General features: G+C 48.8%; 2 protein-coding genes and 1 long non-coding RNA gene across 17 annotated transcripts in view; 1 reads left to right on the top strand and 2 right to left on the bottom strand.

Moving 5' to 3' along the window:
- Unkl (unkempt family like zinc finger) overlaps positions 1–9,927 on the bottom strand; it is a 46,083-nt gene extending 36,156 nt beyond the window's left edge. Inside the window, exons 1-2 of one of the 15 annotated variants that reach the window (XR_003952198.1) lie at positions 9,796–9,927; positions 8,613–8,822 (exon numbers count right to left, since the gene is read on the bottom strand). Coding sequence is in view for 4 of the 15 variants with exons in the window: in XM_006525022.4 (XP_006525085.1) it covers positions 8,613–8,822; positions 9,796–9,872 (287 nt within the window). In the remaining 11 variants the exon portion in view is untranslated. Of the gene's footprint in view, positions 1–8,612; positions 8,823–9,270; positions 9,375–9,440 lie in introns of those variants that run through there. The other 14 variants (XR_003952197.1, XM_006525022.4, XM_011246684.3 and 11 more) reach the window with 14 other exon arrangements.
- On the top strand, positions 8,818–10,234 carry Gm52286. The gene is made up of 2 exons (XR_003952239.1): positions 8,818–9,172; positions 9,279–10,234. It is a non-coding gene; the product is annotated as a predicted gene, 52286 (long non-coding RNA).
- Positions 10,235–10,625: 391 nt separating this feature from the next.
- BC003965 (cDNA sequence BC003965) lies at positions 10,626–13,727 on the bottom strand. The gene is made up of 2 exons (NM_183150.2): positions 13,648–13,727; positions 10,626–13,568 (listed from the first exon to the last, which is right to left on the bottom strand). The coding sequence occupies exons 1-2, from the start codon at positions 13,677–13,679 to the stop codon at positions 13,190–13,192; spliced, it is 411 nt and encodes a 136-aa protein (NP_898973.2). The 5' UTR covers positions 13,680–13,727; the 3' UTR covers positions 10,626–13,189.
- Between the last annotated feature and the right edge of the window lie 3,610 nt (positions 13,728–17,337).

The raw sequence follows: 17,337 nt of genomic DNA, 5'->3' as shown, positions 1-17,337 counted from the left end.
CAAAGCTGTGCCCATCTCTTCTCTCAAACTGGAAGGTAAAGTTTCCTGCCTACTTTGTATTTTGAGACAGGTTGTATGTATCCCAAGCTGGCCTCGAACTCCTAATTCTATCTCTAACCCTCAATTGCCAAAATTACAGATATAACTCCACTATGTGCCACTAGGCCTGGCCTTTACTTATTTTTTTCAATTAAAATTTTAATTTCTAAATTTTTACTAATATTAATTAATAAAATATTTCTAAAAAATATTTTATTACATTGTTTATTTTCTGTATGTGTCCAAGTCTGTTATTTCCAGGACTTAATTCACAATGTTCTTTGGTGTCAAGGACCTTTATCTAAGCCACTTCATCTGTCCTAAATTAAAAAAAAATTTTTTTAGACAAGATTTCACTACATAGATCTGTGGGGCTTGGAACCACTATGTAGATGAGGCTGGCTTCAAACTCACAGATCTCCTGACTCTGTCTCCTGAGTACTGGGATTAAAGGTGTGGACTAACACTCTTAGCCCTGAATAAAATTCTCAAATGTGCATTCCTGCCATGCACACAGGCTTGTCCTCTTTCTGACAAGTTATTATCAGAGAAGGTGGGGGTGGCCCCTGGGCCCACATCCTGATGCCTTCCAGGAATGAGGGAAAGGAGTCTTAGTAGATTAACAGGGCCACAGACCTGGTCAGGAACAGCCAAGGCTGGACCTGGGGCAAACAGGAAGAGATAGGGCAATGTCATGTCACAATCACACAACAGGCTCAAGACCATATACTCCCAGAAGAGTCATAAGCAACCTACAGAAACAGGAGAATGGAACAAAGAGGCCTCACACTGAATGTGCGCGCGCCTGTGTGTGTGCATGCGCATGTGTATGAGACAGATGAAGACAATACTACAGACAAGTCCTCAAACAGAATGAATGACCTCGCCTCCACTGCAGCCCACATCTACCTGTGCAGTACCCAGGGATGCCTCCACTCTAGCAGTCTTTCATTCCAACTGCCATCCCGTCAGAGAAGATGGGGGACAGAAAAACATCACTCCAAAGAGACAGGGCTCTAGAGAGGTCCCCACATTGCAGAGACAACTTAACTACCCTTGTGCTGAGGGGCACCTTGATGCTCTAGGACCGTTGCCATGGCAACCAGAGCACAGGCTGAGATTTCTCCCTAGGACAGTCGCACTCCCACTACCTGGCACTCTTTTCTGCTCAGCCAGGCAGCCACTGCCCACTACTCCACGACCTCAAAGTTGAACTTGGACCAAATGCAAAAAGAACGGCCTCGATTATGGGCATGTCTTAGTCTCAAGCACTTGGGAGATAGACATTGCAAGTTCAAGGCCAACCTGATTTACATATTTAATTCAATGCAATTAATTTAACTCAAAAGCTCACGGTGGCTGGCTTTGGCATGCAGAGGACATCTCCCAAAAGAGATCCTCAGGGATTACTGCACATAAAAACACAGGGACATTCGACAAGCCAAATGGTCCTTCCAGGGACATCCTCCAAGAGACTTCATCTTGAAAGATGCAATTTATTCACAACTACACATATTTTAAGCTGATGTCTCTGTCCTCCAAGCTGACATCTTTCAGGAGTTTCCTCCTGTCACCTCCTCTGGCCCCTGCTCTACTCTAAGGCAAGCAAGCTCTTGCTGAGCTCAGTGCCTAGAATCTGCAGCCTTGGAAGCACGTTTTACACGAGTCCCTTGCATATCCCAGCATGTGCTTGGATTGTAATTCCATTACCCTGAGCATCCTGGAGCCACTAAGAGCATATGCTCCCTCCAAAGCCAGTGGCAGCACGGCTCCTACATGCAGTTCTCCAGCCATCATGCTCATGCTTCCACTCACGCACAAGTTTGCAGGACACACTCAACTTACAAGGAGGCTAGCTTTCACACAAGCCTCAGGCCTCACAAGTGCTCCTTTTTATTTTATCTATCTATCTATCTATCTATCTATCTATCTATCTATCTATCTATCTATTTATTGAGATAGGGTCTCACTATGTAGGCCTCAGGCCTCACAAGTGTTCCTATTTATTTATCTATTTATTTATTTATTGAGATAGGGTCTCACTATGTAGGCCTGGCTGCCCTGGACTTTGCTTTGTAAATCAGGCTGGCCTTGAACTCACAGAGCTCTGCCTTCCTCTGGCTCCTGGGTGCTGGGATTACAAACACACACCTCCACTACTGCTCTCCCATAGGTCTGTATATGAAACACTGCATAAGGGTCCTTCCACGCAGGCATCATATGTAAGAACTGCATGCCACAGCCATCAAGACAAGACTCGATGCTCTAAGTATTAGAACGGAAAACCAAGCTGGGTGGTGGTGGGCCACTCCTTTAATCCCAGCACTTGGGAGGCAGAGGCAAGCAGATCTCTAAATTTGAAGCCAGCCTAGGCTACAACTTGAATTCCAGGACAGGCAGGGCTACAAATAGAAACCCTTTGTTTGAAAAAAAAAAACAAAAACAAAAACAAATAAGAACAACAAGAAAGAAAGAAAGAAAGAGAGAGAGAGAGAGAGAGAGAGAGAGAGAGAGAGAGAGAGAAAGAAAGAGGAGGGGAGGGGAGGGGAGGGGAGAGGAGGGGAGGGGAGGGGAGGGGAGGGGAGGGGAAATCAAGAGGCTATAGAGATGGTTCTGTGATTAAAAGCACTGGCTGCTCTTCCAGAGGACCTGGATTCAATCCTCAGTACCTACATGGCAGCTCACAAGTGTTTTAAACTACAAAGTATCCAATACCCTTATACTGACTGATATACACATAAGGAAAACACCAATTCACATGAAATAAAAGCAAATAAATTAGAAAATTTATAAATCTTAGGGGGAGGAAGAGGAGGAGAAGGAGGGAGGAGGAGGAAGAGAAGGAGGAGGAGAAGGGGAAGAAGAGGAAGAGGAGAGAAAGAAGAAGAGGAAGGAGGAGGAGGAGGAAGAGAAGGAGGAGAAGGAGAGGAGGAAGAAGAAGAGGAAGAGGAGGAAGATGAGAAGGAGGAAGAGGAGGAAGATGAGAAGGAGGAAGAGGAGGAGGAGGAGAAGAAGAAAGGAAAGAAGAGGAGGAAGAAGAAGAGGAAGAGGAGGAGGATGAGAAGGAGGAGGAGGAGGAGGAGGAGGAGAAGAAGAGAAATAGAACCCAACAAGTTGCCAACAAGGTGAAGTTTGAATAAGAAGTCCCCATAGACTCATGCATCTGAGTGCTTGCTCATCAGGGAGTGACACTGCTTAAAAGGGATTAGGAGGTGTGGCCTTATTGAAGGAGTGTGTAACTGGGGGTGAGCTTTGAGGTTTTAAGTCTAAGCCAAGGCTACGATTTCTCTTCCTGTTGCCTTTAGATCTGGATGTAGAACACTCAGCTCCTTCCCGGCACCATGACTGCCTGTGTGCTGCCATGCTTCCTGCTATGATAATAGATTAAATCTCTGAAACCATAAGTCAGCCCCAATTAAATGCTTTCTTTTGTAAGAGTTGCTGTGGTCATTGTATCTCATCACAGCAACAGATCACTGACCAATACAAAGTTTCATCAGGAGCCACAATGAAAAACACCCCCTCTGCTCCAGAAGCCCATCTAGACAACATCTCTGTCCCCAGATGCCTCACGTGTCCTTAGGAGTTGGGGTTGGGGTGGACTGCCCATGAACCAAGTAGGGAAATGAGGCCTGCTGCTCAGAAAAGGCAAAACAAGCCGGGTGAGAGCTCATTTATAATTCCAGCAGCACAGCTGCTGAGGCAGGAGGACTGCCAAAAGGTTAAGCCCACTTTGTGTGGCAGAGTGAAAACCTGCCTGAACAACAACAAACTCAAACCAAACTAAACCAAACTCACAGCAAAGTTCCATCAAATTTCTGAGTCCAATTTTTCCGTGTAAACAAGACAGATGGAAGCTTTTAGCCAGCTACATGGCCAGGGACAATGCTTAAGTCAGAAAATAGCAGGCACGCAGTGGGGGCCACGTGAATCTTCCCTATCCAAACAACCATGAAGACACACTCCTGGCCCCCTAGAAGACTCTTTGCCTGCTGTAGTTCAGGAAGACATACCCAAAACACCTAACCTTACCAAGTAATGTGCACCTGATCATATGGAGGTGCCACACCTGGCCTCCCATAAGAATGGAGAGCTTCCGCCTGTGTACCAGTCCCATTCTCCTCCTCAGAAACTACCTCAAAAGAGAGGTACTGGTTGTCATGGCACATGACTTTAAGCATGTGGAAGGCAGAGACAGGAGACAGGCAGATCTCTGTGAGTCTGAAGTCAGCCAAAGTCACATAGTAAGACCCTGTCTCAAGAAAACACAGAAAAAGAGATAGGCAGACAGAGACACAGACAGAGACACAGACAGTGAATCTGCTTGCAGCCCTATGAGCACCAGTGCTGGACGTGCACAGAGATGAAAGTAACTCTATCAACTGCCCTAGCTGCTGCCTAATGGGCTTGGGAGACAGATCCACCACTAGTTAGCCAGCTAACTTAACTAAGCAGGCCATTCCCACGGGGGCAAGGCCCACCACACACGACCCAGAGCTATCATGCAAGGCCCATCCTAGGAAAAGGTTATGCCCACCAGAACAAAGGGCAAGTTGTCAGCCAGGATGGGATGAAGCAGGAAGTACCCTTTGGAGCCAAATCCTGCAGTGAAGTAGTTTGTAGGGCTCCAAGAGCTACCAAAGGACAGGCTGAAAGGGAATCATGGGAGGAGGCAGCAAGGGCTGACCACTGTGGTAGTCTGAATGTAACTGGCCCCCAGAGGCCAGCAGGGAGTGGTACTATTAGGGGCTATGACTTTGCTGGAGGAAGTGTGTCACTGTGGGGGTGGGCTCTGAGGTCTCCTTCTGCGGCCTACAGGTTAAGATGTAGAACTCTCAGCTCCTTCTCCCAGCACAATGTCTGCCTGCACACTACCATGCTTCCTGCCATGTCAACAATGAACTAAACCTCTGAAACTGTAAGCCAGTCCCAAGGCAATGTCTGCCTGATCATGGTGTCCTGATCATGGTGTCTTCACAGCAATGAAACCCTAAGACAGCTACCGACTGGGAATCTTAACCATGAGACTGTTTGACAGCAAGCTTTCCCAAAGAGGGTGTGTCCACAGGGAGAAGTGGGAGAACTCTACAGGGAGAGATGAAAGAGGGAAGGAGGAGGTCATTGAGGTCAGGGAGGGTAGGAAAGCCAGAAGGAAAGGGCGAGGATAGAAAGAAGAGGCCCACAGAGACACTCTCCAGTGCTGCCCTCCTGGAACAGGTCCGGAGCCCCGGGATGACCCCACATCAAGAACACCAAGTGCTCACTCTACCACTCACTGGTTAAAGGGCCTTTACTCTGAGAAACGGCGATGTTTTAAAATAATTTATTTGTAGGGCCAGGCATGTGGCTCGGAGGTTAACCCTAGCTTTCGTGAGGACCCGGGTTTTACTTCAGTACTACAATAAGTGTTTATTAATTGCTTGGTAGTACCTATGCAAAAAGTAAAATAAAATAAATTCACGACCCTGATATAAAGGGGAAGCCCCACCATCATTGATCTGGAGGGTCCTATCTAATTTATCATTCCTATGGCAACCCAGCATGAGCCAGAAGTGCAATTCAGGAAGAAAAACTCCACCCATCCCACATGTGCAGTGATGGGGAAGCCCTCGGTAATCACTAAGCACAGACTCCCAGTGGAGGCAGCCTGTCAAATGCTTCCTGAGGGGCAAATCATTCCATGTGCTCCAGAGAAGCCACAAACAAAAATCTTCCCTGAGACACCCCTGACGCTGAAGTGTCAGACACACAGAATGTCAGTTAACATGTCTGACTGTATGTGGTTCATTACCATTTGTACACAGCTAAGGAGGACCAGCTGTAGGTGATACTGAGTGCAGCACACTTCATTCCAGGAAGAACGGACACACTGTGGGTGCCCAGCTGTGACATGCTCCAATACCAGGCCAACTGAGTTTCAGAACCGCAAACTGTCTGAGACATGACTGATTTTTAGATTCATTTTATTATATGTGTTTAAGTGTCGTATCTGCATGTTTCTCTGTCTAATGTGTGTGTGCCTGGCACCTGCAGAATTCAGTAGAGTGTCAAGATTCCCTGGATCTGGAGTCCTAAGTGGGTTGTGAGCTACCACGCAGGTGCTGGGAACTGAACCCGGGTCGTCTGGAAGTGCTCTTAACCACTGAGCCAACCCTTTAGCAAAACATGCTTTCTTTTTACAAATTAAGATTATCATTGGGGGCTGGGCGTGGTGGCGCACGCAAGGCTGGCATCATTCACCTCCTGTCTTCCAGCTCCAGGCTCAGGTAGCCGCAGTCCCAAGGTGACCAATAGAACATGGAAAACTAGGAACTGAGCCTGGGTCTCAGCCAGACAGTCACCTGTCTTCTAACAACATGTTTAAAGGAACCACCAGTTCAAGAGGATGTAAGCAGCACAGCTTTGGTAGACTAAATACCATAGGTGGTTGCACACCTTCAATCTAGCACTTAGGAGGCAGAGGCAGGTGGATCTCTGTGTATTCAAAGCCAGCCCGGTCTACATAGTGACTTCCAGAGCAGCCAGGACTAAAGGCTACTTCTAAAAATAAATACATTGTATGTATTTAGATAGTATGTGTGTGAATGCACGTGCAAACATGCATATGTGCTATAACATATGTACAGGAGTCAGAGGATAACGTGTATGAGTTTTCTTCCTCCACTATGCGAGTCCCTGAGATAAAGTTAAAGTCATTAAGTTTAAGTCAATCTTCACTTGGCAGTAAATGTTGTTTGCTCACTGAACTATACTGCTGGCTCTATACCACTGTAACTGAAGCTCAGCAGGCTACACTGTTTATCTAGCTTGGCCCTCAAGCTACATTAACAGCAGCTATATATACATTTAAAACCTTTCTGTGAGGGGTTGGGGTTAGAGAGATGGCTCAGCAGTCAGGACCATGCACTGCTCTTGCAGAGGATCCAAGCTGAGCTTCCAGAATTCACACTAAGTAACTCACAACTATCTGTAACTTGAGGGCTAGCAGATCCTCCAGTCTTTGTCCTGAACGCTCATGTGCACAATCTTAGCCGGGCGGTGGTGGTGCACACCTTTAATCCCAGCACTTGAGAAGCAGAAGCATGTGGATCTGAGTTCGAGGCCAGCCTGCTCTACAGAGTTCCAAAACAGCCAAGGCTACACAGAGAAACCATGTCTGGGGGTGGGGGTGGGGGCAAAAAAACCAAAACCAAAAACAGACAGACCAATACTTCACCTCAGGACAGGAAGCTAACCCCACACCCCCAAACTGCCCAAAGGAAGAACTTAGCACCTCCTGATATTATTTTCCACCTCCCTTTGAACACAAAGTCTCACTTGGACTTTCTCTGTCTTCATTATTTCAAAACCAAGATGTCTGGAGCTGGACAAAGAGCCCATCAGTAAAATACCTGCCTCGAGAGCAAAAAGACCTGAGTCTGATCCCCAGAACTCTGATTAAAGACAAAACAAGACAAAACAACAACGACAAAACCACTGATCACAGTGGCACACACTTGTAATCCCAATGCTAGGGAGACAGAGACAGCTGGCCCCTGGCACCTGCAGGCAGGCCAACCAGTCTGGCCGATTTAACCAGCTCCAGGCCAGTGAGAGACCCTGTTTTAAAATAAGGTGAGAACAGCATGTAAGGTTAACCTGAGAACTCCAATCGTGTGTGTACGCACTGGCGCGTGAGCCGCCACACTCTGCACCTGCACACACAAGCACACACATGCACACAAAGAAAGACATCTGTTCATAACACCATTAGGAAACTTGTAAAATATAAACTAACCCAAACAAAACCTTGACTTATTAAAATCCAAAAGTGTTACATAACTGACAACGTGCAAATAAAACAACTTTCCTACCATTAAAAAAAACAAAACAAAACAAAAAAACAACTACAAATGAGCAGAACGCATCACAGTGTTAAAGAGTCCTAGCCTACATAAGCAGATCACGGGCTCCTGTCCACAAATCAATTCACAAATCCTTATCAGAATAACAGTTCTGCTACTCTTCTTTAAAATACATACATAAGCAAGAAAATATTCCACACTTACATGTTACACATGACACACTTACAACTGACCACACAAAACCGTTTTAAATCAGATGGCTGGCAAAACATGGGCCAGTTTTAAAGTAGAGCATTGGATGGGGTGGGGTGGTAAGTGAATCAAAATCAGTTTGAATTACCAAAGATTTTCACCTACAACACACATACATCATCTTTTAGGAAACTAGCCTACAAACAGGGAACCCCTCAAGCACACTACTCTACTGACCCCGAGAAGTCTTGAATAAAAATGAGGTTCCCTCTACAGGTAGTGGGTGTTAAAAAGAAGCAAGGAGACCAGTGTAGTGGCATACACCTTTAATGCCAGCACTTTAAGGGGCCAAGACAGGTATCACTATGAGTTTGAGGCCAGTCTGGTCTACATACAGTGTTTCAGGACAGCCAGGCCTTCATAAAGACACCCTGTCTCAAAAAAACAAAAAACCAGAAACCTCAAAAACCTGTTGATCAGAGAGTCAACACCAATCCTGAGGAAAGACCATGAGCCACCCACCGGAACCCCACTTACTCATCACCATCGGGACACAGGCCGGTGGCCTCATCGTACTTGGAGCAGTATATGTCCGGGCTGTAGTTGAAGGTGCCATCGCGTCGTCGGAGCGGTCTGCGACGACGCTGATTTAGGAAATGCCAATGGAAACAGGTGAACGGCCTGTGCTGGCTGCACTTATGCTGCAAAAACAGGGAGCACTGCTCTGTCCTAAACTCCTTTAGATACCTAAAAAGACAAACAGCGTTGCGGGCCGCAGCCACCGCCGGCTGGAGGCCCCTGGGATGCGGCGGGGCAGGGTCCCAGACGAGAAGCATCCCCCACCCCCGGCAATACACACACACACACACACACACACACACACACACACTGAGCGATCCTGACTGCCATGGCCCGGTACCCTCCTTTTTTAAAAGCACCCCGGGTGTCACTTCCCAACTCGGAGACCAGGTAACTCCAGTCAGGCAGACTCTCCGTTCCCTGACCCCAAATACCACTTCCCAGTCCCCAGATAAGAAGATTCCCGGACACGAGGCATAGACCTCCTCTTAGCAGGCCATCACCAACTCTGATCCCAGGTAACTCTACAGAAGTACACTCCATTCTCTGCCCCCTTCTAGTCCCTGACCCCTGGAGCCACCTCTCAATCCTCAGTCCCGGTCTCCCGCTCGACTACCTTCATAGGTTCCAGATGGACTGCAAGCGCCACCCGCCCACACCAGGCGCAACCCCTCTTCTGCGCCGCAGAAACGACCCCCGGGCTCACAACCAAGCGGCCACCGGACTCTAGGTGCGGCTCCGCCCCCAGCCCAGAGGTCACCCCAGACCCCGGAACCGCCTCTCAACCTCAGGCAGCGACTGCTCGAGTCCGGATGGCCGTGCGCCCACCTCCAGCCCAGGCGCGGCCCTGAGCTACGAACGCAGGCGCTGTTCCCCAGACTCCAGTCTGGCGCGCGGGGTCGCCGGAGACCAGGAGCAAGTCCAGCCCCCAAGCCAGGGGTCACCGAAAACCCTGGGCGCTGCCACTCCACCTTAGGCGGCGGCCCGCGCCTGGACGGCGTGACCCGCAAGAGCTGGCGGCGGGGGCGCGGGCGCGGGCGGGGCGCACCCACAGCGGCGACACCGGGGCCCGTGGCGCACGCGGGCCGCTGCTTTGCGCCGCAGCGCCCAGAAGGCCACGGACCGCAGCCCAGGCACTGACCTGTAGTGGGTTGGTTTCTCTGTCTGCGGGGGGGACCCGCTCAGCGCCGCCGCCGCCGCTTTCGAAACCGACGGCATTTTCAGTCAAAACAATGCAGCGCGCATGCGCCGCGCCGGCGCCCCCGGATCTCCCCCCCGCACCGAGCCCCCTGCGCCCCCCGCCGCGCCGGCCACACCCCCGGGCACGCCACGCCGGCCACGCCCCCACCGACCCCTCGCCCACGCGCGCTGTGCGGCGGGGGTGACACACAGGTTCTGCCGGCCCACCACGGCAGCAAGTTACAGGCGCAAGGCGGGACACGCCCGTTGGTGTAGAGTCCCCATGATGGCCTCTGCGTCCAGGGCTGCTGTTGGGCACAGGTTTCTTTGAACTGGAAAAAGTCTATAATTAGACTGTGACGATGGTCGCCCCTTTATTAAATTTGTGAATTTAAGGATAATCCGAGTGTGAATTCTGTTGAGCCACTTTTTTAAAAACACAGCGTAAGATGCTGCCAGATGAGCCCATCGGGTAAAGGATGTACAGGGTGGTCAGTAATCAGACTGATCTGGGGTCCGCAGAATGCTAACTGCACGTGGCGGGCAGGACTCGCAAGTGCTAGGATGAATTCGGGAGAACCCAGGGCTAGCATTCACTGGTGTGTAAAGTGACCACAGCTCCTCTGCTAACTGCGGGTGTGCTCTGAGGGATAAAGTCTGAGTAGCACAGCCACAAGTGTTCTGAAAGGAATGGGCAGAAAAGAGAGGGATGTTTTCAGAAAGGAGGATTACAGAAAACCTATCCCATTTCCAGAAACACGATCTAAAATATTAACAGAGAGACATACACGGTCCAGGTATGTATGCTATATTTTAAAGTACTAGTAAGGTAAAATTACCATTTGCTGGTAGGATTACTGACTTCTTCATATGACATTTTTGTAGACAAATTCTTTGAGTTGTTGACAACTTTGGAGAGTGAGTTGGTTTGGTTTGGGTGCTAGAGGTAGAACCCGGAGCCATGTGCGTGCCCGGACCCAGGTCCATGCCGGCTAAGCACTTATCCCTGAGCATTTCCCCTAGCCCACAGACCCTGAAGTTAACTTAGTTTAAAGGACTTATTTTAATGGTTGCACAAGCATGTGGATGGATAGTGAGCTGTAGGCAGTCCCAGCAAACAGAAACATTGTTTTTTCAAAGATCAAATAGAAGAATGAGCAAGCAGGGAAGGGCAGACAGGGGAACCTACAGAGGAATAAATGTGTCTCAGACTGCTGAGGGATAGGGAATGAAAACTAGGTCAACCCCCAAGTCCAGCCTGGAGAAACACACAAGACAACCTAAGGAATCTGAGAGAGAGAGAGGGAGAGAAAGAGAGAGAGAGGGAGAGAGAGAGAGAGAGAGAGAGAGAAGCTGGCTCTGTAAGGTGTGACAGAGAGCAAATAGCAGTGATGGTGGAACTCAGCGACCTTGACTGTGGACATGGGCAAAGGTCTCTCATCAAAAGATGTGTTTTATTCCTCTGCAGACATCACCTGTGACACCCACATAAGGGCCAGACGTGTCCTTTTATTGAAGCTGGTACTCGAGGGCTATGGCTCAGAACAGAACTAACAGGTTTTTATCTGTGTAACAGCTCACTTCCAACACTACTGAGCCTTTCCATTTTCAAGAGCTTACACAAAGTGGCTGTTGGGGCTGGAGAAATTGCTCACAGTGAATGGCTCCTCTTCCAGAGGACCCAAGTTCAGTTCCCAGAACCTACATGGTTGCTCATAGCCATTTGTATTTCCAGTTCCAGGGAATCTGACATCCTCTTCTTACCTGTATAGGCAACAGACATGTATGTGATGCACATACATACACATAAAGTAAATCTAATTTTGTAAGCGTCAGTTACGTTAACTCCTCCTCCCTCAAAAGAACATGTTTTATTCAATCATTTCTTTCTGCCCAACAGTTTATCTACTGTCTTGTACATGCAGCTGGCTTATAGTTAGTTACAGGCCCTCTCCCTACCTGATATTTGCTGGGCACTCACCCAGAGAATTCATTGGGCTGAAAACAATAGGAAAAACACAAGCTACAGTCTATTTGGGAAATTGGAAAAGCATAGCACAAAAAATAAATAAATAAATAAAATAAACATTTAAGTAACCCTTTAGCTAACACACCTATTCTCCTATCCGTAAAATAGATGTGAAACTCAGATCTGGTGGTGCTCGCCTTTGATCCCACCACTCAGGAGGCGGACGCAGCCTCTGCCTCTGAGTTCAAGGCCAGCCAGGGATACAGCCAGAATTCCAGGATGGCCAGGGCTACATAAAGAAACCTTGTCTTGAAAAATTAGAAAGGGGGAAGGAAAGAAAAAAAACGAGAAAGCAGAGGTGTAGTGAGTGTCCCCACTTATTCTGCTCACGAGTTCAAATGCCCACATCACTTCAGATAAGTTATCAGCCTGGCAGCACTGAGAACCCACTGCATGAAATGTAACATTTTTTTTTTTTTGCAAAAGCAATTCTATGTGAGCTGGAAACAGACCTCATTGGTAGGATAGCACAATAGACTCCTGAGTTCAATCACAACACTGTGAAAAAGACAGAAACAAACAAACAAAAAAAACCAACCCACTATATTATTGATGTTTTGTTTTGTTTGAGACAGGCCCTCCCTACGTAGCCCAAGCAGACCCCAAACTTAGGATCCTCCTGCCTCAGTTTCATAAGTGTTGAGATGACAAGCATACCCTACCACTTCTGTCAAGTTTTTAAGTTCTCATGTGGGAATGAAGAGCAGAAGAGAAAAAAAAAAAAAAAAAGATGGCAGCAGAAGCAGGAAGCAGGCTGATATCTAAGTCTACAGCAAGGCTGGTTTACATAGCCAGTTCTAGGCCTGCCAGAGCTAAATAGGGGGACTGTGTTTCAAAACAAAAAAACCAAAGCCTACTTGATGATGAAAGGGGAGGTGAGAAAATTGAGTTCATTAGACTTTACCAAATGTATTTTCCATTTGTTAGTTTTTAAAATAGCTTCAACTGATGTTGCACACATATAGGTAATTACACTTCAGCAGTTAGTCTGTCTCGGAAAGCGAATGAACTGCAGGTAACACCTCCACCAGATGAACGCTGGAAACATGATTAGGCTGTATGAACACATCATAACTCAAGAGCATAAGGTGCACCCAAAACCTTTTCTAGGAACCTCAAAAGTTCTATGGACGTAATCACTGGGCATTGGTGTTCGGCAAAGATCAGATTTCAAGCCTCCAACTTTGTGCTGTGTTCTTGTGTCTCAGCGCCAAGAGCGCCATCCAAGTCCTTTAAGCAACGAGGACATGCGCAGAACCAGTTCAGAAATCGTCAAATTCAACAACGAAAGGACGGCTGCCTAGTCCCTTCCTCAGCACGCACCCTGTTACGTTCTAGCCCCGTAGAGGGCCGGAGCTTCAAGCTCCTCCGGAGGACCTTCCGGCTCCTCCTCGTCCTCCTCTTCCAACACCTGCCTCAACCACAGGTCCATGCCGCTCTCCTCCCTCTGGTAGCACCATACAACCAGAGCCACGAGTGTGAGGGTGAGCGGCAGCACTTTCCACCAGGGCCGCTGCTGCGGCTTCCCCAGGGAATGCTCCACGGTCCAGCGGATCGGGGTGGCTTTGCTGCCGGAAAATTGGATCGGGAGGTTGGGGTCGTCGTCCTCCTCTTCCCTGTCTGCAGGCTGAGCTGGAGACCGGCCACGGGGCGGCGGATGCAAACTTCGCGAAGCCCAGCCCACGAGCCGCAGAGCCCGGACCGCTCTGGAAGAGAGACAGCAGTAAGCGTCCCGGAGCCACGGCCACCTCCCACCCTCACGCACCGGCACCTCACGGCTCTCACCCCGCAGCCCGTGAGCACAGGACACTGTTCATAGCGACCTCGACTCGCACGCTGAGGCGCACCGCGCTTTCGTCACTTCCGTCGCACAAAACCGGAAGCCGAACTTCACATCCAATTTCACGACTACAAAACGTGGGTCCAGCGGCGCAACGGAAATGATGCATTTCCTCTCGCTAGCTCTTCCGTCTCCGGCCTCGCCCTGATCACTATCTGGACGACTTACGGGTTTGTGTCGTTCTGGGTCCTTCCATTGAGACCTGATCCGGCGCGGCGGATTGAAAGTGAAGCAGACTCGGTTCTCCGAAGAGCTTGGCCCGAGGCTGTTTAGTGTGATGCCCAAGGACTTGAGAACCCGTGGCATCTGCTGGCTTCTTTCCAGGACCATCGTCCGGGAGGGACTTGGTCCCTGTTCTCCATGAGCGCATCTTCCAGTCTTAGCGCTCCATCCGAGCTCTCAGGCACGGAGGCGGGAAACCCTCGCGCCTTAAACGCCTCCCGGCCTGGCCGTCCCTTTGAAAAGGCTTGTAGAAACATCACCTCCACCTAGACTATCCCAGGTCCCCAGAATCCATTTGCCTTCAGGAAGAATGGAAATGGCTCTGTGTAGACCATAGGCTGACCAGATCTCGGACAGCCTACAGGGAGGCGATTCTGAAATTACACTCCCATAGCTAACGTGCACCTGGCCTTTTGATCTGGAAGCTGATTGAAGCTCTGCATCGTCAGAATCAGCCAGGCAACCTTGTAATCCCAATACTGTGGAGGCAGATAGAAGAGAATCACTGGTCCCAAGTACTACACAGCTTAACATCAACCCAATTTAAAATACAAAAAAAAAAAAAAAAAAAAGAGGATCAGCCCTAAAGGTGTCTGTCTTCTTAGTACCTGTGCTGTGTAGAAGCTAGAGTGAGTTATATTACACCTGGTCTTACCGCAGGGCTCAATAATGATTATCACTCCGATTTTATTCTTGATCTGTAAACCAGTGACATGAATAAAAACAAAAAAACACCTCTTCCTCTATCTCATGGGGCTGTGAGTTCCTTTCTGGGCAAGCAGAGTCCCCATGATTTATTTTGCTCAGGAGGGTGTCTGAGGGCACCACAGCATGCATGACAAGGGAGAAGTTAGGCAGGAAAAGGACCCTTCAGCCTTTGGCTGTTAGTGATGTAGATATTCCTGCTAGAGTGAGGGCCAGTCTTACACAGCACTCCAAGAAGGTAGAGGGTGCCCTCACTAGGCAGCATAGAGGGGAGACACACAACTCACAGTGCAGCAACCTGGCTCCTGAAGACATGAAGTTCAGCTACAAAAACCCAGCCCAACTGTCCTGTCTTCACTTGAAACTCCTCTGCTGGGGGACTGGACTTGAACTTCTCCCCATGCAGGGAAATAGGGGTCTGATATCAATTGGATCCAGAAGCTTGGGGGGGAAATTTACACCTGTTGCAACTGCAGGATTTGGGAGCAGCCTGCAAACTCACTTGCCTTGTTCCCTGCAGGTGGTTTTGCCCGCTCTTTGCTCAAGGTCTCCCACCTGGGGAAGCACACTCTGTCATCCTGAAGGTGACCATAGCTTTTGGATGTTTACTGCTTTGTGGGAAAGAAAGGGTCCTGGGAAATGCCCTTACTCTGAGCTGTAATCTAGCCCAGGATGGAACAAAATCAGGAGCCTCCTGTGACCGGGAGCCACTTACTAACGGGAAAAGCCTCACACTCCACTCTGTTCTTCCTCAAGGCACTCTCACTGAGTTAGAGCAGGAGCAATGATAGAGATGTCGGGAGCCCAGCAACACCTGTGAGGTTCCCCCCGCCCCATACACTAAGAGGCCCAACCCAGGACCCTGACTAAGAGCTGCTGTGTCAACAGAGGCACCTGTCTACCAAGGTCCTCCTCCCTGGGCCCCACCCCACCTGTTCCATCACAGAACCCCACACTGCTACACCAGTTTCCTAGCAAGGACCTCACAGCACCTAGGCCCTTAACTATAGGGAACATGCAAACCAGGGTGAGCTTTCAGAAGGAAATGGAGCTTAAGGGCCCTAAGGTGTAACGGGAATCAGGCTTCCTGGATTGGATACTGTAGGAGAGCCAGGCTCAAGCTGCACAGGATAGCCCATGGGACCAGACAAGGAGGTACAGCAAGAGTTAAGAGTTTCATCCTTGGGTGGGCTAGCCTCTGACAATGACCAATGAGCCCATCTCAGTCTCAGTGACTGTCTCAGATCAGAGGCAGAAAGAGACATTTTAGGGCTGGCAAGACAGGTGGTTCAATCTGTGAAGTGCTCACCATGCAAGCATGAGGCCCTGAGCTGGAGCCTTACCAGACACATAAGAAGCTCTATGTATGTTTGTAATTCCAGCTCTGGGGATGCAGAAAAGAGGGATCTGTGGAGCTCTCTCATTACCCAGTATGGCTTAACTGCCAAGTCCCAGGTCCCAGTAAGAGACCCTCGCTCAGAAACAAGCTAAGTGGCTCCTAAGGAACATAACCTCTAGACTCCTTGCACCTGCACACATGGGACCTACACACATGCACACACACGCACACACGCACATACACGCTCGGGAGCACACACACACACATGCACACACACATATGCACACACATGCACACACACATGCGCGCACACACCCCAATCACATATCTTCCTGGGGCTGGCATTGCTGTACTGGAGTGAACAGTGTTCCCATGCCTGAAAACAAGATTGGAACCTTGCTTAGTTGCAAATGAAATGGTTTACAAAGATGTCATACTGGTGAAAATAGGCTGTTAATTCATTGTCAGGATTTTCAGAATGTGGTTTCAGATGAGAAGGCAAGGCAAAGGGCAGTAGGAAAGTCCCAGGATGTTAGGAAGCGGCAGCCAAGGATTCCCCCCCCCCCGCTTCCCCCCCCCCCCCCCGCTCCCAGAAGGAGGGAGAGAGACCGGGAATAATCTCCCCAAACTGTAGCAAGGAGCATTTGAAATTTCAGGCTTCCAGACTATTAGGAATACTCTTTTTAAACTTTTTACAAATATTAAGCTGGGCAGTAATAGCACATGCCTTCAGTCCCACTAGTTGGGAGGCAGAGGGAAACCTGATCTATGGAGTGAGTTTCAACACAGCCAGGGCTACACAGAGAAACTCTGTCTCAAAAAACCAAATGAGCCAGCAGTGGTGGTGCATGCCTTTAGTTCCAGTAATTGGGAGGCAGAGGAAAGCAGATTTCGGTGAGTTCAAAGCCAGTCTGGTCTACAGATTGAGTTCCAGGACAGCCAGGACTAGATAGAAAAACCTTGTCTTGAAAAACAAAGCAAGCCGGGCGTGGTGGCACACGCCTTTAATCCCAGCACTTGGGAGGCAGAGACAGGTGGATTTCTGAGTTCGAGGCCAGCCTAGTCTACAGAGTGAGTTCCAGGACAGCCAGGGCTATAGAGAAACCCTGTCTCAAAAAAAAAAAAAAAAAAAAAAAAAAGCAAAAGAAAAGAAATGAATTTTAAGTCTAGTTTATGTGTATATGTTTTGCAATGTGTGTATGTATGTTGTAGTATGTATGTATGTATGTATATATGTGCTCTGTGTATGTGTATACAGACTGGTGTATACAGAGCCAGAAGAGTTCACTGGATCCTTTAAAACTGGAATTAGGTTCAGTTGTAAGATACCATGTGGGCACTGGGAACAGAACCCAGGTCCTTCTAAGAA

This window comes from Mus musculus, chromosome 17, assembly GCF_000001635.26.
Source record: "Mus musculus strain C57BL/6J chromosome 17, GRCm38.p6 C57BL/6J".
Lineage (NCBI taxonomy): Eukaryota > Metazoa > Chordata > Mammalia > Rodentia > Muridae > Mus > Mus musculus.
Note: the sequence above shows the minus strand (reverse complement) of the source record. Positions and strands in the feature narration are given on the sequence as shown.